Source organism: Oncorhynchus clarkii, chromosome 5, assembly GCF_045791955.1.
Source record: "Oncorhynchus clarkii lewisi isolate Uvic-CL-2024 chromosome 5, UVic_Ocla_1.0, whole genome shotgun sequence".
NCBI classification, from domain to species: domain Eukaryota; kingdom Metazoa; phylum Chordata; class Actinopteri; order Salmoniformes; family Salmonidae; genus Oncorhynchus; species Oncorhynchus clarkii.
Genome location: NC_092151.1, coordinates 45,920,464 through 45,946,900, shown reverse-complemented (window position 1 = coordinate 45,946,900; position 26,437 = coordinate 45,920,464). Strand labels below are relative to the sequence as shown.

Genomic DNA, 26,437 nt, shown 5'->3' with positions numbered 1-26,437 from the left:
TACATAGTCTATTGGTAAATAGCCCACCCATTTTCACCTACCTCATCCCCATACTGTTTTTATTTATTTATTTTTCTGCTCTTTTGCACACCAATATCTCTACCTGTACATAACCATCTGATCATTTATCACTCCAGTGTTAATCTGCATAATTGTAATTATTCGCCTACCTTCTCATGCCTTTTGCACACAATGTATATATAGACTCCCCTTTTTTCTACTGTGTTATTGACTTGTTAATTGTTTACTCCATGTGTAACTCTGTGTTGTCTGTTCACACTGCTATGCCTTATCTTGGCCAGGTCGCAGTTGCAAATGAGAACTTGTTCTCAACTAGCCTACCTGGTTAAATAAAGGTGAAATAAAAAAAATAAAAAAATAAAAACTTTTGTACCTGTTTCCTCCAACATCTTCACAAGGTCCTTTGCTATTGTTCTGGGATTGATTTGCACTTTTCGCACCAAAGTGCGTTCATCTCTAGGAGACCGAACGCGTCTCCTTCCTGAGCGGTATGACGGTTGCGTGGTCCCACTGTGATTATACTTGTATACTATTGTTTGTACATATGAACATGGTACCTTCAGGGGTTTAGAAATTGCTCCCAAGGATGAACCAAACTTGTGGAGGTCTACAATCCTTTTTCTGAGGTTTTGGCTGATTTCTTTAGATTTTCCCATGATGTCAAGCAAAGAGGTAGGCCTTGAAATACATCCACAGGTACACCTCCAATTGACTCAAATTATGTCAATTAGCCTATCAGAAGCTTCTAAAGCCATGACATCATTTTCTGGAATTTTCCAAGCCGTTTAAAGGCACAGTCAAATTAGTATATGTTAACTTCTGACCCACTGGAATTGTGATACAGTGAAATAATCTGTCTGTAAACAATTGTTGGAAAAATGACTTGTGTCATGCACAAAGTAGATGTCCTAACCGACTTGCCAAAGCTATAGTTTGTTAACAAGAAATTTGTGGAGTGGTTGAAAAATGAGTTTTAATGACTCCAATCTAAGTGTATGTAAACTTCCGACTTCAACTGTAAGTTGTCCTCCCCAAAATTGGTATTGGACCCCCAAAAACTATATCGGTCGGCCTCTAATTAGTAAATTCCATCTCTCCTATACTCTCCCTGCAGTCTTTCCTCCAATGTGACTCATGTCCCTCTGTCTGTAGGCATTGATTTAGCCTTCATTGAGAACGGCTTCATCTACCACACCAAGTACGACACACCCGACAGGATACTGACAGACTCCATCCAGAGGGCGGGTGAGTACTTTGGGCCACATAGCGGTGCTTCTCAAATAAGAACAAAGATTGTGTGGGTGGAGGGCAGTTTGTCCGTCATCAATCGGAAGCTGCAGGGAGTCGAAGAAGACCGGTACCGTGGTGTTTGGGCGGCTCAGCTGCATGGCTGGCTCAGCTTAGCTCCGCTTTGGTGGGGTTTAAGCAAGGGATAGTGGGCTACACCTGTTTGCAAGTGCTTAATTTGAGACGGATCCTGCCGGAACAGGATCCTGCACCTCTCAGATTTGACTGTTTGTTTCGGCACCTATTTAGATGATTTATTGTTTCACTGTTCGCACTGTAAACATTCTAATAAAAGCGATGAGTGTTAAATCAAGTTGCCTCGTTATTTCTCTCGCCCCCCCAGAAAGACCATTTAAAAGCGCGATCATCCTTCTGTGTAATCATTCTCTCCTGAAACACACTGATTCCAGTCCTGCTCTCTTATTTATACATAGAGGTTATGGGGAGGGCCAGTGGTGTAAGTAACTGATCTTAACACAGGTCTTGGTTGTGGTGGTCAACTAGTGAAGAGGTCTCTATGTAATCACGTCACATAGCCTAGGCTAGTTGTCTACTGAATTTGAAACGTGGGAAAGTCAAATAAGGAAGGGATAAGAAAAGATAATTGAGTTTGATGACAAATGTATAGTAGCATCCTCTGCCTCTGACATAAAAAAAACAAAGAGCCCTCAGAAAAAGTTTTTGAACATGCCCGAACCAAGGTGTGTTTGGTGGCAGTAAGCATTGTAGATAAGGCTGAAGACGACACCCAGGTTATAGTTTACACTGAAAATGAAAAAAATAGACTCTACAGACAGTTTTTTTAGAACAACTTTAGAAGGAGACTAAACGTCACTGCCACAAGCCCGTTCATGGCTTTGAGACAGAAATTGACTGTCTGACGTTAAATGGATTTGACATGGGGAGTGTCGTTGTGGTCAGGTTTTGTGTTTTCCTTTACAAACGGTACTGTGAAGTTATTCAGAATATTTGGTTCATATGATCACGTAGGCAGGAGGCATACAGTGCCTTCGGAATGTATTCGGACCCCTTGACTGTTTCCACATAAGGCTACAGCCTTATTCTAAAATTGATTTGAATCGTGTTTTCACCCACATCAATCTACACACAACACCACATAATGACAAAGCAAAAACTTGTTTTTGAAAAAAAAAAAAAAACTGATAACACATTTACATACAGTACCAGTCAAAAGTTTGAACACGCCTACTATATTGTTATGATTTTCTACATTGTAGAATAATAGTGAAGACATCAACACAATGAAATAACACATATGGAATCATGTAGTAACCAAAGAGGTGTTCAACAAATGGTGGGTGCTACACTGCTCAAAAAAATAAAGGGAACATTAAAATAACACATCCTAGATCTGAATGAATGACATATTCTTATTAAATACTTTTTTCTTTACATAGTTGAATGTGCTGACAACACAATCACACAAAAATGATCAATGGAAATCAAATTTATCAACCCATGGAGGTCTGGATTTGGAGTCACACTCAAAATTAAAGTGGAAAACCACACTACAGGCTGATCCAACTTTGATGTAATGTCCTTAAAACAAGTCAAAATGAGGCTCAGTAGTGTGTGTGGCCTCCACGTGCCTGTATGACCTCCCTACAACGCCTGGGTATGCTCCTGATGAGGTGGCGGATGGTCTCCTGAGGGATCTCCTCCCAGACCTGGACTAAAGCATCCGCCAACTCCTGGACAGTCTGTGGATGGACAGTTGGTGGATGGAGCGAGACATGATGTCCCAGATGTGCTCAATTGGATTCAGGTCTGGGGAACGGGCGGGCCAGTCCATAGCATCAATGCCTTCCTCTTGCAGGAACTGCTGACACACTCTAGCCACATGAGGTCTAGCATTGTCTTGCATTAGGAGGAACCCAGGGCCAACCGCACCAGCATATGGTCTCACAAGGGGTCTGGGGATCTCATCTCGGTACCTAATGGCAGTCAGGCTACCTCTGGCGAGCACATGGAGGGCTGTGCGGCCCCCCAAAGAAATGCCACCCCACACCATGACTGACCCACCGCCAAACCGGTCATGCTGGAGGATGTTGCAGGCAGCAGAACGTTCTCCACGGCGTCTCCAGACTCTGTCACGTCTGTCACGTGCTCAGTGTGAACCTGCTTTCATCTGTGAAGAGCACAGGGCGCCAGTGGCGAATTTGCCAATCTTAGTGTTCTCTGGCAAATGCCAAACGTCCTGCACGGTGTTGGGCTGTAAGCACAACCCCCACCTGTGGATGTCGGGCCCTCATACCACCCTCATGGAGTCTGTTTCTGATGTTTGAGCAGACACATGCACATTTGTGGCCTGCTGGAGGTCATTTTGCAGGGCTCTGACAGTGCTCCTCCTGCTCCTCCTTGCACAAAGGCGGAGGTAGCGGTCCTGCTGCTGGGTTGTTGCCCTCCTACGGCCTCCTCCACGTCTCCTGATGTACTGGCCTGTCTCCTGGTAGCGCCTCCATGCTCTGGACAATACGCTGACAGACACAGGAAACCTTCTTGCCACAGCTCGCATTGATGTTCCATCCTGGATGAGCGGCACTACCTGAGCCACTTGTGTGGGTTGTAGACTCCGTCTCATGCTACCACTAGAGTGAAAGCACCGCCAGCATTCAAAAGTGACCAAAACATCAGCCAGGAAGCATAGGAACTGAGAAGTGGTTTGTGGTCACCCCCTGCAGAACCACTCCTTTATTGGGGGTGTCTTGCTAATTGCCTATAATTTCCACCTGTTGTCTATTCCATTTGCACAACAGCATGTGAAATTTATTGTCAATCATTGTTGCTTCCTAAGTGGACAGTTTGATTTCACAGAAGTGTGATTGACTTGGAGTTACATTGTGTTGTTTAAGTGTTCCCTTTATTTTTTTGAGCAGTGTAGTTTCCTTTCTGGATTGACTGACCTTCATGTATTCTACCATAAAGGCCTAATTGGTGGAGTGCTGCAGAGATGGTTGTCCTTCTGGAAGGTTCTCCCATCTCCACAGAGGAACTCTGGAGCTCTGTCAGAGTGACCATCAGGTTCTTGAACACCTCCCTGACCAAGGCCCTTTAGCCCCAATTGCTAAGATTGGCCGGGCAGCCAGCTCTTGGAAAAGTCTTGGTAGCTCCAAACTTCTTCCATTTAAGATGATTGAGGCCACTATGTTCTTGGGGACCTTCAATTCTGCATAAATGTTTTAGTACCGTTCCCCAAATTCTCAACACAATCCTGTCTTGGAGCTCTACGGACAATTCCTTCGACCTCATGGCTTGTTTTTTTCTCTGACATGCACTGTCAACTGTGGGACCTTATATAGACAGGTGTGTCCCTTACCAAATCATGTCCAAGCAATTGAATTTACCACACTGGACTCCCAAGTTTTAGAAACATCTCAAGAATGATTAGTGGAAACAGGATGCACCTGAGCTTAATTCTGAGTCTCATGGCAAAGGGGTTGAATACTTATGTAAATTTGTTTTTTAATTGTATACATTTGCAAAAATGTCTAAAAACCTGTTATTGGTTTGTCATTATGGGGTATTGTGTGTAGATTGCTGAGGATAGTTTTATTTAATATGTTTTAGAATAAGGCGGTAACGTAACAAAATGTGGAAAAAGTTAAGGGGTCTGAATACTGGATGGTTGTTACTGTGTTTTGTGTTGTGTGGGGTGGTTGTTACTGTGTTTTGTGTTGTGTGGGGTGGTTGCTACTGTGTTTTGTGTTGTATGGGGTGGTTGTTACTGTGTTTTGTGTTGTGTGGGGTGGTTGCTACTGTGTTTTGTGTTGTGTGGGGTGGTTGCTACTGTGTTTTGTGATGTGTGGGGTGGTTGTTACTGTGTTTTGTGTTGTGTGGGGTGGTTGTTACTGTGTTTTGTGTTGTGTGGGGTGGTTGTTACTGTGTTTTGTGTTGTGTGGGGTGGTTGTTACTGTGTTTTGTGTTGTGTGGGGTGGTTGCTACTGTGTTTTGTGATGTGTGGGGTGGTTGTTACTGTGTTTTGTGTTGTGTGGGGTGGTTGTTACTGTTTTTTCATGGCTCATGGCTCAATCAAGTATTTTTAGCGCAACCAATGTTGAGGTTGTAATATATGACAGCACCAAAAATGATGGATTTTCAATATAATTCTATCACCCAATAAGGTTTGATAAATGTCTAAAACATATACAAATATCATTTTATGGAATATCAACGGTTCACAGAATCCTATTAAGAGGAAGAAATGTGTATGTTATCTCAAATTCCAACAAGTGGATATAGCTTTTATTCAATAAACTCAATTGGTTGATTCAGAGGCTGCTAAATTGAAAAGGGATTGGGTTGGGCAGGTATTTCTTATCTTATTTTCAAGCAAAAACATGGTGTTCCAATTTTGGTACATAAGTTGAATTTTGTCATGTTAAAGCAACATAAGGATGAGGAAGAAAGAATGATTTGTGTTGAGGCTCTGGTAAATGATAATAAGGTTAAGTGTAATATTTATGCACCAAACAAGGAGGATCCTGGGTTTTTCCATGAGGTTAAGGTTATGGGCGAAATCATTGGTGGAAATAGTGGTGGCGGGAGACTTTAACCAGGTTGAAGATGGTATCTTTGATAAAGCTACTTATTCTAAAGCTGTACCAAGGGACAGAGCAGCACCAACCTCTTAAGGATCTGACCCTTTTTTTTCAAATTTTCGCCTAAGATGACTTACCCAAATCTATAAAAAAAAAGAGAGCAGGGGTTCAAACTGTAGAAGCCATTTCCTACATTTGAATATAAAAATGTATTTTTACCTATGCTACATTTTTATCTCTGGGACCCTCAGGATGACCAATCAGAGCAAGATTACTGAATGTAAGTACGTACATTATTTACCTTCAGAGGTGAATGTCAAACCAGTGGCTGTGATATATATATATATATATATATATATATATTTGGTGCACTCTCAAACAATAGCATGGTATTTTTTCACTGTAATAGCTAGTGTAAATTGGACACTGCAGTTAGATTAACAAGAATGTAAGTTTTCTGCCCATATAAGACATGTCATTGTCCTGGGAATTTTTTAACTTTTTTTTACTTACAACGTCATGCTAATCATATTAGTGCATGTTAGCTCAACTGTCCAGCGGTGGGGACACTGATCCCATTTGAGGTTAATGAGGGATCTGGTAGACATATGGAGACTTCCTTCTCTCAATCCCAGAGAGAAGGAATATTCATTTTATTCACATAACCATAAATATCATTCCAGGATAGATTACTTCCTAATTTCCAAGAGTATGACTAAAGAGGTGATAGATTGTAAAATAGGGGTTATTACTTTGACTGACCACCAACAGTGGAATTATGTATAGCAGTGGAGGCTGATATGTCTAAGAAAAGCGTTAGATCGAGGATGAATACATCCTTATTCTAAGACTAAACATTTAATCTTAAGTGTTTTTTTTCAGGCAAACATTGGTTCCACTGATAAATGAGTACAGTGTGGGAGGCCTATAAAGTTTATGTTAGGGGAAAAATAATAGCACAAACCAGTAGAAAGAAAAAAGTTATCCAAGAAAAGTCTGTGATCTGAAGTTTCAATTACATGAGATCTATAACAAAAAGGCTGAGTATGCAATGTTTCGGCAGAGGACCAACTTAAATGAAAAAGCAGGTTAAATGATTGGCTAGAAAATGTGTTTTTTTTAAAGATTCCAGTTTTGTAATACCAGCTATCTAAAATGAAAGTGGGGAGGTACTGACTGGTACGAAATATATTGACAGTGTGTTATTCAACGCTTTATAAGTCTGAATGTAACTTAGTTAATTTGAATGCCTTTAAAAAAATAAAAAATTGAGCTTCTGTCCCCAAATCAAATAAAATATTTGGATGCTCCTATACTAGAATCTGAGATAACAGCCATCATCACAACGAAGTCTGGAAAGTCACCAGGATTAGACGGCTTCCCGGTTAAGTATTATAAGAGGAATATTATTGACGTATTAGCCCATATATTAACACGGGTGTGCGCAGCAGCTCTGGAACTTGAGCAGCTACCTGACACTTTTACTGAGACACTCATTTCATTCATTCTCAAGAAGGATAGAGACCCCACTGACCTAGGGAGTTTTCGCCCTATCATTTTAATCGGAGTTGATTTGTAAGGTGCTCTCCAAAGTACTAGCCAATGAGGCTGGAGAAGGTTCTACCTCATATTATTCACACATATCAGGTGGGATTTGTAAAAAAGTAGAACTTCCACAGACAATCTAAGACGTTTGCTTCACCTCGTGGCTGAGTCAAAAAGAGGATGCCACTCAGGTGGCAGCCCTTTCCCTTGATGCGGAGAAGGCATTCAATAGGGTGGAGTGGGGCTTTTTGACATATACCGCTAAAGTTTGGCTTTGGCCCTGGGTTTATCAGGTGGGTTCAGGTATTATACTCCAATCCAAGAGCAGCAATCCTTCCAAATGGTATGGTCTCTTCCTTTTTGAATTTGTCAAGGGGAACCCAGCAAGGCAGTCCTCTCTCACCTCTCCTTTTTAGCACTTGGCAGCAGCAAACCGAACTGATTCAGGAATCAAAGGAGTGATGGGAGGTGCCAGAGAGCACAAGCAATCCCTTATGTTTTTAACACAATTGGCACATTCTCACAGATATCTGGTTATAGGATTAATTGGCAGAGGTCAAAGGCTATGCCTGTATCCAAGTTATATGGGGCGGCAGCATAGCCTAGTGGTTAGAGCGTTGGACTAGAAAGGTTGCAAGATCGTAATCCCTGAGCTGACAAGGGGCAAAATCTGTCATTCTGCCCCTGAACAAGGCAGTTAACCCATATAGGCCGTCATTGAAAATAAGAATTTGTTCTTAACTGACTAGCCTAGTTAAATAAAAAATATATATATATCATCCTGTTGCAATTGCTTAATTTCTGTTAACAGGGATGAACTGGGCAGACTCAGCAACGAACTACAGAATATCATGCAAATGAATGATGCCACTACTACAAAAAATAAATGTGAATAGTCTGTGTAGCCTTTTGATTAAATGTTCCAGGAGTCTTATGGCTTGGGGGTAGAAGCTGTTTAGAAGCCTCATGGACCTAGACTTGGAGCGCTGGTACCGCTTGACATGTGGTAGCAGAGAGAACAGTCTATGACTAGGGTGGCTGGAGTCGTCGACAATTTTCAGGGCCTTCCTCTGTCACCGCCTGGTATAGAGGTCCTGGATGGCAGGAAACTTGGCCCCAGTGATGTACTGGACCGTTCGCACTACCCTCTGTAGTGCCTTGCTGTCGGAGGCCGAGCAGTTGCCATACCAGGCAGTGATGCAACCATACTCTCGATGGTGCAGCTGTAGAACCTTTTGAGGAGGACCCATGCTAAATCTTTTCAGTCTCCTGAGGGGGAATAGGTTTTGTATCCCAGTCCGCGTGATCAAAATCATGTTGAAGCATGGATTGGTCAGATCAGCATTGAATAGTCTGTAGCACGGTTACTTCCTGTTTGAGTTTCTGCCTATAGGAAGGGAGAATTAAAATGGAGTCGTGATCAGATTTGCCGAAGGGAGGGCGGGGGAGGGCCTTGTAGGTTTTTCAAAAAGTTGAGAAGCAGTGGTCCAATGTTTTGTCAGAGCGAGTGCTACAGTCAATGTGTTGGTAAAACTTCGGTAGCGTTTTTCTCAGATTATCTTTGTTTAAATCCCCGGCTACAATAAATGCGGCCTCAGGATATGTGGTTTCCAGTTTGCATATAGTACAGTATAGTTTTGAGAACCATGTTTCCGTGAAACAGAGTATGTTACAATCACTGATGTCTCTCTGGAAGGAGCTCCTCGTCCTGAGCTCGCTCTGAGCTCGTTAATTTGTGGATTTGCATAGGAAAACATACATTTATTTGGGAGGTAGGGCTTAGACAAGGCCTGTGTGCACTAGGGGATCTACAGTTGATGTCGGAAGTTTACATACATACAAGTTTACATAGCGAAATACATTTAAACTCAGTTTTTCACCATTTCTGATATTTAATCCTAGTACAAATTCCCTGTTTTAGGTCAGTTAGGATCACCAATTTATTTTAAGTATGGGAAATGTCAGAATAATAGTAGAGAAAATGATTTATTTCAGCTTTTATTTCTTTCATCACAATCCCAGTGGGTCAGAAGTTTACATACACTCAATTAGTATTTGGTAGCATTGCCTTTAAATTGTTTAACTAGGGTCAAATGTTTTGGGTAGCCTTCCACAAGCTTACCACAATAAGTTGGGTGAATTATGGCCCATTCCTCCTGACAGAGCTGGTGTAACTGAATCAGGTTTGTAGACCTCCTTGCTCGCACACGCTTTTTCACTTCTGCCCACACATTTTCTATGGGATTGAGGTCAGGGCTTTGTGATGGCCACTCCAATACCTTGACTTTGTTGTCCTTAAGCCATTTTGCCACAACTTTGTAAGTATGCTTGGGGTCATTGTCCATTTGGAAGACCCATTTGTGACCAAGCTTTAACTTGCTGAGTGATGTCTTGAGATTTTGCTTTGATTAAATGTTCAGGTACGCAAGTTGAGAACAAGTTCTCATTTACAATTACGACCTGACCAAGATAAAGCAAAGCAGTTCGACACATACAATAACACAGAGTTACACATGGAGTAAAACAAACATAGTCAATAATACAGTAGAAAAATAACTATATACGATGTGAGCAAATGAGGTGAGATAAGGGAGGTAAAGGCAAAAAAAAGGCCATGGTGGCGAAGTAAATACAATAAAGCAAGTAAAACACTGGAATGGTAGATTTACAGTGGAAGAATGTGCGAAGTAGAAATATAAATAATGGGGTGCAAAGGAGCAAAATAACTAAATAAATACAGTAGGGGAAGAGGTAGTTGTTTGGGCTAAATTATAGATGGTCTATGTAACAGGTGCAGTAATCTGTGAGATACTCTTATACCTCCTAAAATCACATGCATATCTTAACAAAATACTTTAATTTTTCATATTATATGCGCAACGTATTGGATGGAAACTTCACAAAGGGGATAAACTTTCCAAGTTACAGTATTTCGTCCATACAGTTTTTAATGACATCACAAAATGAAAAGCAATATTACATTTGTTTTCCATAGCTCTTTACTGACCGTTCCCCACATTTTTATGTTAGAATTATTGTCCTCACAGGACAGTCTTGACACTATGCATTTGGGCAAGTAGCGTTCTCCTGGCATCTGCCAAACCCAGATTCTTCCGTCGGACTGCCAGATGGTGAAGCGTGATTCATCACTCCAGAGAATGTGTTTCCACTGCTCCAGAGTCCAAGCTTTACACCACTCCAGCTGAAGTTTTGCATTGCGCTTGGGTGATTTTAGGATTGTGTGCGGCTGCTCAGCCATGGAAACCCATTTCATGAAGCTCCACTCAACAATTCTTGTGCTGACATTGCTTCCCGAGGCAGTTTGGAACTCGGTAGGGAGTGTTGCAACCAAGTCCACTAATTTGAAGGGGTGTTCACATACTTTTGTATATATATAGTGTATCTTTGCCTTTGTATTGGCCTATTTGTTTAAGGATGATGTTGTCTTTGCATAGAATGCAACACATTCATGTGTCTCATCCTCCCACTGATCCCTCTGTCTGTTTAATGATTGATATATTGCGCTGTGTTGCTGTCTGTTTAATGATTGATATATTGCATTGTGTTTGCTTAGCAAATGCTTTTATTGAAAGCAATTGCCCGACTAATTATACCAGTGAATCCCTACAGCCATTCGGGCTGTTGCCTTCTAAAGGGCACATGGGCAGTATAATCCAGATGGGATTTGAACAGACAAAACCCTCTGATCCATTGTTCATTTATTAAACTGCTTGCCCTCACACAAATAAATCAAATGTGGTAGATGTATCACCTCATCGTATCCTCAGGTGACAACATCCTGGCAGTACTGAAGCACCTGGTCATGTCTGAGGAGCTGGCGGACTCGTCCGAGTATGCCCATGGCAACATGGTGTTCTTTGACCTGCTTGGCATGGTGGTGGTGGCGTACCCGGCCCATGTTGGCACCATCATCAACTACATGACTGCCATAGCAACCTTCATCTACCTGTTTAAGAAGTGCTTCCATCCCAGCAACATGGGTAAGGGGTCTCAAGAGCATATTTTATTTTATTAGTTCATTTGTTTGTGTTTTTATTAAATGGATAGGACCCGTGGAAAGGAGAGGTTGGAGGAGTGCGAGTCAGAAGGTCAATGGTTCTGATTCGAAACCCACGCAGACGTGTTCCAGGTTCAGCGGCACGAAGCACATGACACTCTGCCCTCTAATGGGTGTTGTATGTTTGTGAAGGATGTTAATGTGGTCTAAGAGTCCGTGCAGAGCAGGTTGGTCTGGTTATGTAACCTGGGCACAGGGTCTTTTCTAGTGCGGAATAGCCAACTCCTATGGAGGCTAGACTCCATTTACAGGCTAGATAGTTTCTTCTGAGGTAGGTTAAAGCTGATGGCGTCTGTATATCCCCTGTCTCTCTACCAGGAGGTTGTTACGTGAAGGAGTTGGCGTGTGCCACGGTGGTGGTCATCCTCAGCTGGTTGGTCACTCTGCTGACCGTGATCTTTGTAGCCTTTGTGGTGTCACTGATGGGACGATCCATGTTCTGGTAGTACCACTTGAAACACACATTCTCTTCAGGAAATGTACCTTTTCTAGTTTATTCTGTTTTTGTTTCAAAACATTGAGATATAATATTGAGTATAACAAGAAAATATATATGAAAGTAAACTTATCAAATCAATGTTTGTTCTGTATGTATATATTGGCTCGTCCCTACCACCCACTTTGAAGGACAATTCTATAATTTTTTATAACAGTATTTTTATTGGAATTTCACAATTTTCACCCATATTAAGAGATACAACAACAGAGACAAAGCACACAGAAAAAAAAACAAGAAAAACAGCACCCACTTACACATATCTACACGTGTGTATATATATATATATATATATATATATATATATATATACAGTGCCTTGCAAAAGTATTCGGCCCCCTTGAACTTTGCGACCTTTTGCCACATTTCAGGCTTCAAACATAAAGATATAAAACTGTATTTTTTTGTGAAGAATCAACAACAAGTGGGACACAATCATGAAGTGGAACGACATTTATTGGATATTTCAAACTTTTTTAACAAATCAAAAACTGAAAAATTGGGCGTGCAAAATTATTCAGCCCCTTTACTTTCAGTGCAGCACACTCTCTCCAGAAGTTCAGTGAGGATCTCTGAATGATCCAATGTTGACCTAAATGACTAATGATGATAAATACAATCCACCTGTGTGTAATCAAGTCTCCGTATAAATGCACCTGCACTGTGATAGTCTCAGAGGTCCGTCAAAAGCGCAGAGAGCATCATGAAGAACAAGGAACACACCAGGCAGGTCCGAGATACTGTTGTGAAGAAGTTTAAAGCCGGATTTGGATACAAAAAGATTTCCCAAGCTTTAAACATCCCAAGGAGCACTGTGCAAGCGATAATATTGAAATGGAAGTAGTATCAGACCACTGCAAATCTACCATGACCTGGCCGTCCCTCTAAACTTTCAGCTCATACAAGGAGAAGACTGATCAGAGATGCAGCCAAGAGGCCCATGATCACTCTGGATGAACTGCAGAGATCTACAGCTGAGGTGGGAGACTCTGTCCATAGGACAACAATCAGTCGTATATTGCACAAATCTGGCCTTTATGGAAGAGTGGCAAGAAGAAAGCCATTTATTAAAGATATCCATAAAAAGTGTAGTTTAAAGTTTGCCACAAGCCACCTGGGAGACACACCAAACATGTGGATGAAGGTGCTCTGGTCAGATGAAACCAAAATTGAACTTTTTGGCAACAATGCAAAACGTTATGTTTGGCGTAAAAGCAACACAGCTCATCACCCTGAACACACCATCCCCACTGTCAAACATGGTGGTGGCAGCATCATGGTTTGGGCCTGCTTTTCTTCAGCAGGGACAGGGAAGATGGTTAAAATTGATGGGAAGATGGATGAAGCCAAATACAGGACCATTCTGGAAGAAAACCTGATGGAGTCTGCAAAAGACCTGAGACTGGGACGGAGATTTGTCTTCCAACAAGACAATGATCCAAAACATAAAGCAAAATCTACAATTAAATGGTTCAAAAATAAACATATCCAGGTGTTAGAATGGCCAAGTCAAAGTCCAGACCTGAATCCAATCGAGAATCTGTGGAAAGAACTGAAAACTGCTGTTCACAAATGCTCTCCATCCAACCTCACTGAGCTCGAGCTGTTTTGCAAGGAGGAATGGGAAAACATTTCAGTCGCTCGATGTGCAAAACTGATAGAGACATACCCCAAGCGACTTACAGCTGTAATCGCAGCAAAAGGTGGCGCTACAAAGTATTAACTTAAGGGGGCTGAATAATTTTGCACGCCCAATTTTTCAGTTTTTGATTTGTTAAAAAAGTTTGAAATATCCAATAAATGTCGTTCCACTTCATGATTGTGTCCCACTTGTTGTTGATTCTTCACAAAAAAATACAGTTTTATATCTTTATGTTTGAAGCCTGAAATGTGGCAAAAGGTCGCAAAGTTCAAGGGGGCCGAATACTTTCGCAAGGCACTGTAGATCCCCGCCATTCTACGAGAATCCTTGCAGCATAATAGCTGATACCTCAGGTTCTATGTAATTTAGATAAGGCTATAAGTTATTTTAAATAATGTTGAATATTGACATTACATATCAAGACAAGACGTCAAGTCAATTTTGCATAAATATTGTATTTTCCATTGTCCTCTCTTTAGGTACAACCACTTCTACACCTGCATGTTTATGTACGGTTCTGCTGCCACTGGGATGATGGTCCTCTTCCACACACTTTCCAAAAACCTCTATAGGGTGAGGTGTGTGTGTGTGTGTGTGTGTGTGTGTGTGTGTGTGTGTGTGTGTGTGTGTGTGTGTGTGTGTGTGTGTGTGTGTGTGTGTGTGTGTGTGTGTGTGTGTGTGTGTGTGTGTGTGTGAGAAAGGTATTCTCAGGAGGGTATTGGTGTGTGTGTGTGAGAAAGGTATTCTCAGGAGGATATTTAGAGTGTGCAGACATGCACAGTGGCTAGTAATAATGAAGTGGAACTCTGAACAGCCTGTGAATTAGGCCTCTGTTGGTGCTCAGCTCAAACATCTATAAGTGGAGCTGGGAGAGAGTGTAAGCAGGGGGAAACAAGAGAGTGCAAGCAGGGGGAAAGAGAGCGCGAACAGGGGGAAAGAGAGCGCGAGCAGGGGAAAACAAGAGAGCGAGCAGGGGGAAAGAGCGCGAGCAGGGGGAAATAGAGCGCGAGCAGGAGGAAAGAGAACACGGGCAGGGGAAAAAAAAGAGAGCGAGCAGGGGGAAACAAGAGATCGAGCAGGGGGAAAGAGAGCGCGAGCAGGGGGAAAGAGCGCGCGAGCAGGGGGAAAGAGCGCGCGAGCAGGGGGAAAGAGAGCCCGAGCAGGGGAAACAAGAGAGCGAGCAGGGGGAAAGAGAGCCCGAGCAGGGGAAACAAGAGAGCGCGAGCAATGGGAAAAAGGGCGTGAGCAGGGGAAACAAGAGAGCACGAGCAGGGGAAACAAGAGAGCGCAAGCAGGGGAAACAAGAGAACGCGAGCAGGGGAAACAAGAGAGCGCGAGCAGGGGGAAACAAGAGAGCACGCAGGGGAAACAAGAGAGCGCGAGCAGGGGAAACAAGAGAGCGCGAGCAGGGGGAAAGAGCGCGCGAGCAGGGGGAAAGAGAGCGCGAGCAGGGGAAACAAGAGAGCGAGCAGGGGGAAAGAGAGCCCGAGCAGGGGAAACAAGAGAGCGCGAGCAATGGGAAAAAGGGCGTGAGCAGGGGAAACAAGAGAGCACGAGCAGGGGAAACAAGAGAGCGCAAGCAGGGGAAACAAGAGAACGCGAGCAGGGGAAACAAGAGAGCGCGAGCAGGGGGAAACAAGAGAGCACGCAGGGGAAAAGAGAGCGCGAGCAGGGGAAACAAGAGAGCGCGAGCAGGGGGAAAGAGTGCGCGAGCAGGGGGAAAGAGAGCGCGAGCAGGGGGAAAGAGAGCGCGAGCAGGGGGAAAGAGAGCGCAAGCAGGGGGAAAGAGAGAGCGAGCAGGGGAAACAAGCAACAGGGGGAAAGAGAGAGCGAGCAGGGGGAAAGAGAGAGCGAGCAGGGGGAAAGAGAGAGCGAGCAGGGGGAAAGAGAGAGCGAGCAGGGGGAAAGCGAGTGCAAGCAGGGGGAAAGAGAGCGCGAGCAGGGGGAAAAGTGTTACCTCTGCTGCAGAGGATAAGTCCTCTGAACATCAATTGTTCAGAGGAGACTGTGTGAATCAGGCCTTCATTGTCGAATTGCTGCAAAGAAACCACTAATAAAGGACACCAATAAGAAGAGACTTACTTGTGCCAAGAAACATGAGCAATGGACATTAGACCAGTGGAAATATGTCCTTTGGTCTGATGAGTCCAAATTTTAGATTTTTGGTTCTAACCGCTGTGTCTTTGTAAGATGCAGAGGTGAATGGATGATCTTTGCCTGTGTGGTTCCCATAGCATTCTTCATATATTTTTCAACAGGACAATGACCCAACACACCTCCAGGCTGTATAAGGGCTATTTGACCAAGAATGAGAGTGATGGAGTGCTGCATCTGATGACCTGGCCTCCACAATCACCCGACCTCAACCCAATTGAGATGGTTTGGGATGAGTTGGACCACAGAGTGAAGGAAAAGCATATGTGGGAACTCCTTCAAGACTGCTGGAAAAGTATTCCAGGTGAAGCTGGTTGAGAGAATGCCAAGTGTGCAAAGCTGTCATCAAAGCAAATGGTGGTTACTTTGAAGAATCAAAAATATATTTTGATGAGTTAGAGAGGGAGGACCTTATTAGAGATACAGATCCACAAAGAATGAGAAAATAAACCCAATTCCCATATCTACTGGGTGTATTCACAGTTTGCCATCACAGCAGCAACATTTGTGACCTGTTGCCACAAGAAAAGGGCAACAAGTGAAGAACAAACACCATTGTAAATACAGCCCATATTTATGTTTTTGTACAATAATTTGTATATAGACATAATGACATTTTAAATGTCTTTATTCTTTTGGAACTTCTGTGAGTGTAAAGTTAAAATGGTTGTTTATTTCACTTTTGTTTATTATCTACTTCACTTGCTTTGGCAATGTTGGCATGTTTCCCATTCCAATAAAGCCCTTAAATTGAATTGAGAGAGCACGGGGAAAGAGCAAGAGAGAGCAGGTGGAAAGAAAGAGTGAGAGAGTCCCTCCCATCCCTCTCACTCTATCTATACTGAAGTTCAGACACACTCCATCTCTCACATGTTCAGTTTGCCAGGCCACGGTTGGGCTCCATGGAGAACACAGCTCAAAACATGCATCAAACCAAATGCTATGTTGATTTTATGTAGCTAAGAGGTGCAGCTACCCCTCAGAATCAAGGAACATTGTATTGATATGAACTGAAATTGACGGGCCTTTTTTTGGGAGAGTAATAATCTGATTGCAGCTGTTAAGTGGTGATAATGTGGTTGCCCTTTAGTGACCTGCCTCTCTATGGGTTTTCTCCTGCTATAAATGTCACCCAGGGTTCTTCCATGCCCTTGTTGACCCCTCTCACTCCGTGTGTCTGTCTGTCTTCCTCCTGCAGGGTGTGAGTCGCCTGGAGGTGGGGGAGCTCTACTTTGATGTGAGCCTGCTGCTGTGGTGTGGCGCGCTGGTTTACTTCACAGCTCACGGCCTTTGCTCTGCCTACGTCCCCATGCTCATGGTGGCCTTCCCTCTGGCCACCAAGCTGCTCCTCGCCAGGGAGTTCAAACTCCGAGGTAAAGAGACTAGAGTGGTCAAAACATTGTGCCACACTGTACCTGGGTCTGTGTTACAGATTTCGAACTTTTCTTCGAATTTCTCTCCCATGAGGAAGTTCCTTTTCAAGGAGAATAAATGGATATGGGTTAGTGTTGGATACTAGGGTTGGGTGATATTTTGCGGTGACCTCTTCTACGGTATGCTACTCCAAATATCTCGATGTCCAATATAATCGTTTGACCAAATCCTTTTTTTGTTTGATGTTGTACTGATTACCAATATTATAGTCACATCCTCATTAAATAATCTTTGTGTGGCAAAAAAAATGAGGCCTGAGTTAATTCATTTGGACTTCATTTTCAACATATCGATATAGCCTAATTGATTAAAAAAAAGGCAGTTTTTATTTGTAAAGTTCAAATGGAGCATAGTCTTTCTTCCACTTCACGATATATCGTCAATGTCAAATATCACGATATATCGTCAATGTCAAATATCACGATATTCTATTTGAATCATATATCAACCCAACCCTACTGGACACTGTTCAAGGGTCCCATTGTTGTTATTATTACGTGTGATGTTTAATTAGAATGTCTTTTTCAGTTCATTTTCACAGCTCAGCAACAACACTGATGCATTGATGTGTCTAACCATTATTGTTTCTTTAAATGGAAAGGCAGGAATTGTTATTATTCTGGCTGTTAATATGTCCCTCCTGTCCTGCTTTGGTCCAGGTGTAGCTGTGGATAACTCTGTGCTCTACCAGCTGGGTTAGGGTCAGTTCATGTAAATGCATCTCTCCTGTCTATATCTCCAGGTGCTTCGGTGAAGTACTCTGTGCTCTACCAGTTGGGTCTGGCTTTGCCCTATGTCCACTTCATGTCCCTGATCTGGTTGGTGTTTGAGATCTTCACGCCCACCCTGGGGAGGATCAACACATGGCCTCCTGATGTGGTCCTGGCTACCATCGTCACCTTCACCACACTCTTCTTCTCCTCCTTCTTTGTCAGTACAGTTACTGTACCTCTTTAGCGAAAGATTAGAAACTCAACTGTCTTGTTTCAAGTGTCTCTTAGGAGCAAAAAATGTGATGACAGGTAAAACCACTGTGTTTTTAAGTCTCTCTCGTTCTCCTTTTCGGTCTGTTTTCTTCTCTCTTCCAGCTCCACTTTATCTACCTGGCCAGGTCTACTAAGTGGCTGTTGGCAGGTCTTGGAACAGTGTTTACTGTGTTTCTGTTGCTTGTATCCTGCGGTATGTTCTTTCCCTACACAGCAGACCCCTCCGGCCCACGCCCCAAACGGATCTCCATCCAGGTGAGACCATCTGAGGCTCTTTCTGCTTACACACACACACACCTGACAGCTTTTTATTTAACCTTTTATTTATCCAGGCAAGTCAGTTAATAACAAATCTATTATTTTAATGAAATTCATTAATGGTTTATTTAGTTAGAAACAGATACAAACACGTTGACACATTGAATAAACTTTTATTATCTGATGCGGGGACCCCCCCCAAAAGCACACCACTCGTATCTTCCACGGTCTGGACGGCCAGGTGGAGAGTAGAGACTCAGGTCTGTGGATCAACAGCTGTGACTACACTGGCATGCAGCACATCACGCCTATCATACCAGAGATCAATGATACCATCACGACCAATTGTCAGGAGGACAGGCCTTTCTGTGGTTACCCCTGGTTCGGATCTGATAAGTAAGTCACACCCACAGAATTAAGTGGAACGTTATTATAATTATAATACATTTGATGTGCTGTTGTATCTCCGTGACTACTCTGCTCTGTTGTTTAAAGTTCTGTTGCCCGTGATAGATATTGTTTATTGCTTATGACTTGATGGTGCTCTGTCCATGTAGTTAGGCGGATCATATTTCTTTGACTTGTTTTATGACATTGTATGTATGTTTCTGCATATGTACCAAGATGTTCAAATAAACCTAAACTTAACCTAAACCTCGTAGAACGCACAGTATCAGTCAACAGTTTGGACACAGCTACTCATTTTTTAATTTAACCTCTATTTAACTAGGCAAGTCAGTTTAGAACAAATTCTTATTTACAATGACGGCCTACAAATTCAAGGGTTTGTCTTTATTTTTTACTCTTTTCTACATTGCAGAATAATAGTGAAGACATCAAAACTATGAAATAGCACACGGTATCATGTAACCAAACAATTGTTAAACATATCAAAATATATTTTAGATTCTTCAAAGTAGCCACCCTTTGTGTTAATGACAACTTTGTACACTCTTGGCATTCTCTCAACCACCTTCATGAGGAATGCATTTCCAACAGTCTTGAACGAGTTCCCACATATGCTGAGCACTTGTTGGCTGCTTTTCCTTCACTCTGCAGTCCTACTCATCCCAAACCATCTCAATTGGGTTGAGGTCAGGTGATTGTGGAGGCCAGGTCATCTGATGCAGCACTCCATCACTCTCCTTGGTCAAATAGCCCTTACACAGCCTGGAGGTGTGTTGGGTCATTGTCCTGTTGAAAAACAAAAGATAGTCCCACTAAGAGCAAAGCTGATGGGATGGTGTATCGCTGCAGAATGCTGTGTAGCCATGCTGGTTAAGTGTGCCTTGAATTCTAAATAATTCACAGACAGTGTCACCAGCAAAGCACTATCACAACATCACACCTCCTTGCTTCACCGTGGGAACCACACATGCAGAGATCATCCATTCACCTACTCTGCATCTCACAGACACATTTGGACTCATCAGACCAAAGGACAGATTTCCATTGGTCTAATGTACATTGCTCGTGTTTCTTGGCCCAAGCAAGTCTCTTCTTCTTATTGGTGTCCTTGAGTAGTGGTTGAACAGTCTCCTCTGAACAGTTGATGTTGAGATGTGTCTAGAACTTGAACTCTGCAGCCCAAATAAATGCTTCACAATCTGAGGTGCAATCCTCTGCAGCAGAGGTAACTCTGGGTCTTCCTTTCCTGTGGCGGTCCTCATGAGAGCCAGTTTCATCATAGCGCTTCATGGGTTTTGCAACTGCATTTGAAGAAACTTTCAAAGTCCTTGAACTTTTCCGGATTGAATGACCTTCATGTCTTAAAGTAATGATGGACTGTCATTTCTCTTTGCTTATTTGAGCTGTTATTGCCATAATATGGACTTGGTCTTTTACCAAATAGGGATATCTTCTGTATACCACCCCTACCTTATCACAACACAACTGATTGGCTCAAACGCATTAAGAAGGAAAGAAATTCCACAAATTAATTTTTAACAAGGCACACCAGTTAATTAAATTGCATTCCATGTGACTACCTCATGAAGCTAGTTGAGAGAATTGCCTAGAGTCTACAAAGCTGTCATCAAGGCAAAGGGTGGCAACTTTGAAGAATCTCAAATCTATATTTAGATTTGTTTAACACTTTTTTGGTTATTGCATGACTTGCATGTGTTATTTCATAGTTTAGATGTCTTCACTATTATTCTAGTCGGTGTGTCCAAACTTTGACTGGCACTGTATACTTAAAAAGAAAGAAACTGTTTTCAAAATGTTACTATATTATGCATATACCATATATTTATTTTTGAACACTTTCTGGCAAGTTTTGACTGGTTCAGAAGAAGAAAAAAAAAAGTCTGAAAAAAATCAAAAAAACTATTCTTGTTTTCAGGAATAACTGGTACCTCCCAGCCCCTGAGGTCTTTCCCAAGTCTCCTATGGAGTTTCAGCTCCTTTCTAAAGAGGAGACAAAATGGGGAACAGTTAGGTTGACTTTTGAAGTCAAAGGTGAGATGTCCCTTTTATCCTCTAATCCTCTGCACCGTGTATCTACATCCTCTCCTCCCACCTTCTGTAAGATCCAATACCCCACCCAGCTCTTTCCAAATATTTTCTAAAAATGGAACTACCATCGTGTGACTAGAACCCATAGTTTGTTACATCATGTGTTCAGGATTAACTCCTGACCCTATGCGTTGTGTGTGTAACTGTGTTTGTGTGACTATATATATATATATTCTACACCCATGGCCTGGATGCCCCCGCCTGGAACTTCTGGTTCGAAATACAGGTATTGAATATTAGAGATGTATGGTTCCAAGCAGGCAAAGTTGGTTACAATCAAAACTGGGTGTTATCTGATTGTAAATGACATAATTTGGACCAGTTTTGCCTGCTGGGTTAGCGCTTAATTTCATACATTGCTTTTTTTCGCGCACAATGTACAGTACCAGTCAAAAGTTGATACACCTACTCATTCAAGTTTTTAATTTTTTTTTTTACAATTTTCTACATTGTAGAATAATAGTGAAGACATCAAAACTATGAAATAACAAATATGGAATCATGTAGTAACCAAAAAAGTGTTAAACAAATCTAAATATATTTTATATTTGAGATTCTTCAAAGTAGCCACCCTTTGCCTTGATGACAGCTTTGCGCATTCTCTCAACTGGAATGCTTTTCCAAAAGTCTTGATGGAGTTTCCACATATGCTGAACACTTGTTGGCTGCTTTTCCTTCACTCGTTCACTATGAGATCCAACTCATCCCAAACCATCTCAATTGGGTTGAGTTCAGGTGATTGTGGATGCCAGATCATCTGATGCAGCACTCCATCACTCTCCTTCTTGGTCGAATAGCCCTTACACAGATGATAGTCCCACTAAGTGCAAACCAGATGGGAAGGCGTATCGCTGCAGAATCCTGTGGTAGCCATGCTGGTTAAGTGTGCCTTGAATTCTACACTACTCAAAAAAATAAAGGGAACACTAAAATAACACATCCTAGATCTGAATGAATGAAATACTCTTATTAAATACTTTTTTCTTTACATAGTTGAATGTGCTGACAACAAAGTCACACAAAAATGATCAATGGAAATCAAGTTTATCAACCCATGGAGTTCTGGATTTGGAGTCACACTCAAAATTAAAGAAAGAAATGCCACCCCACACCATGACTGACCCACCGCCAAACCGGTCATGCTGGAGGATGTTGCAGGCAGCAGAACGTTCTCCACGGCGTCTCCAGACTGTCACGTGCTCAGTGTGAACCTGCTTGCATCTGTGAAGAGCACAGGGCGCCAGTGGCGAATTTGCCAATCTTGGTGTTCTCTGGCAAATGAAAAACGTCCTGCACGGTGTTGGGCTGTAAGCACAACCCCCACCTGTAGACGTCGGGCCCTCATACCACCCTCATGGAGTCTGTTTCTGACCGTTTGAGCAGACACATGCACATTTGTGGCCTGCTGGAGGTCATTTTGCAGGGCTCTGGCAGTGCTCCTCCTGCTCCTCCTTGCACAAAGGCAGAGGTAGCGGTCCTGCTGCTGGGTTGTTGCCCTCTTACGGCCTCCTCCACGTCTCCTGATGTACTGGCCTGTCTCCGGTTAGCGCCTCCATGCTCTGGACACTACGCTGACAGACACAGCAAACCTTCTTGCCACAGCTCGCATTGATGTATCATCCTGGATGAGCTGCACTACCTGAGCCACTTGTGTGGGTTGTAGACTCCGTCTCATGCTACTACTAGAGTGAAAGCATCGCCAGCATTCAAAAGTGACCAAAGCATCAGCCAGGAAGCATAGGAACTGAGAACTGGTCTGTGGTCTCCACCTGCAGAACCACTCCTTTATTGGGAGTGTCTTGCTAATTGCCTATAATTTCCACCTGTTGTCTATTCCATTTGCACAACAGCATGTGAAATTTACTGTCAATCAGTGTTGCTTCCTAAGTGGACAGTTTGATTTCACAGAAGTGTGATTGACTTGGAGTTACATTGTGTTGTTTAAGTGTTCCCTTTATTTTTTTGAGCAGTGTAAATAATTCACAACAGTGTCAACAGCAAAGCAGCCCGCACCACCTCCTCCTCCATGCTTCACAGTGGGAACCATGCATGCGGAGATCATCCGTTCACCTACTCTGCGTCTCACAAAGACACGGCAGTTGGAGCCAAAAATCTCAAATTTGGACTCATCAAACCAAAGGACAGATTTCCATCAATCTAATGTCCATTGCTCCTGGACTTCCTGACGGGCCGCCCCCAGGTGGTAAGGGTAGGCAACAACACGTCTGCCACGCTGATCCTCAACACTGGGGCCCCTCGGGGGTGTGTACTTATTCCCCTCCTATACTCCCTGTTCACCCACGACTGCTTGGCCAAACATGACTCCAACACCGTCATTAAGTTTGCTGACGAAACAAGTGGTAGGCCTGATCACTGATTGGCTCAAACGCATTAAGAAGTCAAGAAATTCCATAAATTAACAAGGCACACCTGTTAATTGAAATTCATTCCAGGTGACTACCTCATGAAGCTGGTTGGGAGAATGCCAAGAGTGTGCGAAGCTGTCAAAGGTGGCTACTTTGAAGAAAAACAAATCTAAATATATTTTAGATTTAACACCTTTTTTGTTTACTGCATGATTCCTTCCACATGTGCTATTCATAGTATTGATGTATTCACTATTATTCTACAATGTAGAAAATAGTACACAAAGAAAAACCCTGGAATGAGTAGGTGTCCAAACTTTTGACTAGTACTGTATTGTCAAAAGCTTCACATGAATTTGTGCATTTATATTTGTGTGTTTATTTATTGTCCATTTATGATTGTGTGTTTCTGTATTTCCCCTCTCCAGCCTCCCAGCGAGGAGGGCCCAGAGGGGATGATCTCAGTAGCCATCTCATCTCACTACTACTTTGGAGAGGACCAGAGGACTGTTCAGCTAGACGACATGCTACAGAGGTTCCCCAAGTGGGCGTTCCCCTCTTCCTGGGTCTCCACCTATCACATGTACAGATACTGAGATAATGGGCCCGTTGTTGGGCCTGCTTCCCCTCCACTCCAATACACTGAAACAGACAGACACAGATGGCAGACACACGGACATGCATGTCCCCAGTTCACTGGCATATTCAAGAGAACCCCACCATCACATTGTCAATAGGCTAGTTGCTAACAGGAGAGCCACTTAAGGCAAGCAACCTTTTTTATATTGTATATTGTAACAGGTAGGACTAACTTACTGACAAGGGCATGGTCCACCGGAGTTCTTCCTTTTTTTTTGTGGGGATAGAGGTAATTAGGGCGTTGTTTTTTTTACTCTCTTTACCTAACTGTTTTGTATCTATTCTACCTCCTGCCAGCTCTGTCAACAAGCATGAGGTCAAAAGCATCAGTCTATAGCGTCACTATCTATATTTTCAGGAAAGGCTACAGTGCCTTAGATGGATGGTTATATCTCTAACATGTCTGGTTCTGACCTTTCCAGGGCCAAGCATAAAGGGACAATTCACATATTTTACATTTCCCTAGGGTGTATTTTGTTACCTTCAAACAGTTTTTTTTATATATATATATATATATATATATATATATATACACAGTGCCTTGCGAAAGTATTCGGCCCCCTTGAACTTTGCGACCTTTTGCCACATTTCAGGCTTCAAACATAAAGATATAAAACTATTTTTTTGTGAAGAATCAACAACAAGTGGGACACAATCATGAAGTGGAACGACATTTATTGGATATTTCAAACTTTTTTAACAAATCAAAAACTGAACAATTGGGCGTGCAAAATTATTCAGCCCCCTTAAGTTAATACTTTGTAGCGCCACCTTTTGCTGCGATTACAGCTGTAAGTCGCTTGGGGTATGTCTCTATCAGTTTTGCACATCGAGAGACCTCCATTCCTCCTTGCAAAACAGCTCGAGCTCAGTGAGGTTGGATGGAGAGCATTTGTGAACAGCAGTTTTCAGTTCTTTCCACAGATTCTCGATTGGATTCAGGTCTGGACTTTGACTTGGCCATTCTAACACCTGGATATGTTTATTTTTGAACCATTCCATTGTAGATTTTGCTTTATGTTTTGGATCATTGTCTTGTTGGAAGACAAATCTCCGTCCCAGTCTCAGGTCTTTTGCAGACTCCATCAGGTTTTCTTCCAGAATGGTCCTGTATTTGGCTCCATCCATCTTCCCATCAATTTTAACCATCTTCCCTGTCCCTGCTGAAGAAAAGCAGGCCCAAACCATGATGCTGCCACCACCATGTTTGACAGTGGGGATGGTGTGTTCAGCTGTGTTGCTTTTACGCCAAACATAACGTTTTGCATTGTTGCCAAAAAGTTCAATTTTGGTTTCATCTGACCAGAGCACCTTCTTCCACATGTTTGGTGTGTCTCCCAGGTGGCTTGTGGCAAACTTTAAACGACACTTTTTATGGATATCTTTAAGAAATGGCTTTCTTCTTGCCACTCTTCCATAAAGGCCAGATTTGTGCAATATACGACTGATTGTTGTCCTATGGACAGAGTCTCCCACCTCAGCTGTAGATCTCTGCAGTTCATCCAGAGTGATCATGGGCCTCTTGGCTGCATCTCTGATCAGTCTTCTCCTTGTATGAGCTGAAAGTTTAGAGGGACGGCCAGGTCTTGGTAGATTTGCAGTGGTCTGATACTCCTTCCATTTCAATATTATCGCTTGCACAGTGCTCCTTGGGATGTTTAAAGCTTGGGAAATCTTTTTGTATCCAAATCCGGCTTTAAACTTCTTCACAACAGTATCTCGGACCTGCCTGGTGTGTTCCTTGTTCTTCATGATGCTCTCTGCGCTTTTAACGGACCTCTGAGACTATCACAGTGCAGGTGCATTTATACGGAGACTTGATTACACACAGGTGGATTGTATTTATCATCATTAGTCATTTAGGTCAACATTGGATCATTCAGAGATCCTCACTGAACTTCTGGAGAGAGTTTGCTGCACTGAAAGTAAAGGGGCTGAATAATATTGCACGCCCAATTCTTCAGTTTTTGATTTGTTAAAAGTTTGAAATATCCAATAAATGTCGTTCCACTTCATGATTGTGTCCCACTTGTTGTTGATTCTTCACAAAAAAATACAGTTTTATATCTTTATGTTTGAAGCCTGAAATGTGGCAAAAGGTCGCAAAGTTCAAGGGGGCCGAATACTTTCGCAAGGCACTGTATATGGTGCATTGCTAACAAAACACAATCACTAGTGTCTTGATAGTGCACTCGTTTCCATGTTCACCAAAGCACATGTCAAGTTCAAACAAACTATGATAAACATTACTCAAAAGGAGCTAGCATAGGGCTACAAATAGTCATATCCCATTAAACATGGTTAATTCCAATGCGCTAATTTAATCTGGGTCAATATTTGGTGGAAATATTAATTGAATCCATTGATATGGGCCTCGAATTTCACTTAAATGTCCTTGAATTTTTTTTAATGAAAAATTGAGTAATTCATATCGCTGATATCATTTAACTTAAAC

The 26,437-nt window shown here is 42.5% G+C and overlaps 1 protein-coding gene across 2 annotated transcripts in view; it reads left to right on the top strand.

Moving 5' to 3' along the window:
- Window positions 1-24,338, top strand: part of LOC139408925 (endoplasmic reticulum metallopeptidase 1-like) — a 48,633-nt gene extending 24,295 nt beyond the window's left edge. Inside the window, exons 6-16 of one of the 2 annotated variants that reach the window (XM_071153386.1) lie at window positions 1,174-1,266; window positions 11,201-11,413; window positions 11,809-11,932; window positions 14,108-14,201; window positions 16,981-17,155; window positions 17,959-18,146; window positions 18,305-18,457; window positions 18,666-18,856; window positions 20,805-21,000; window positions 21,144-21,203; window positions 23,772-24,338. In XM_071153386.1, coding sequence (XP_071009487.1) covers window positions 1,174-1,266; window positions 11,201-11,413; window positions 11,809-11,932; window positions 14,108-14,201; window positions 16,981-17,155; window positions 17,959-18,146; window positions 18,305-18,457; window positions 18,666-18,856; window positions 20,805-21,000; window positions 21,144-21,203; window positions 23,772-23,939 — 1,655 coding nt within the window. In that variant the 3' untranslated portion in view covers window positions 23,940-24,338. The remainder of the gene's footprint in view (window positions 1-1,173; window positions 1,267-11,200; window positions 11,414-11,808; window positions 11,933-14,107; window positions 14,202-16,980; window positions 17,156-17,958; window positions 18,147-18,304; window positions 18,458-18,665; window positions 18,857-20,804; window positions 21,001-21,143; window positions 21,204-23,771) is intronic. The other variant, XM_071153385.1, reaches the window with a different exon arrangement.
- The last annotated feature ends 2,099 nt before the right edge of the window (window positions 24,339-26,437 follow it).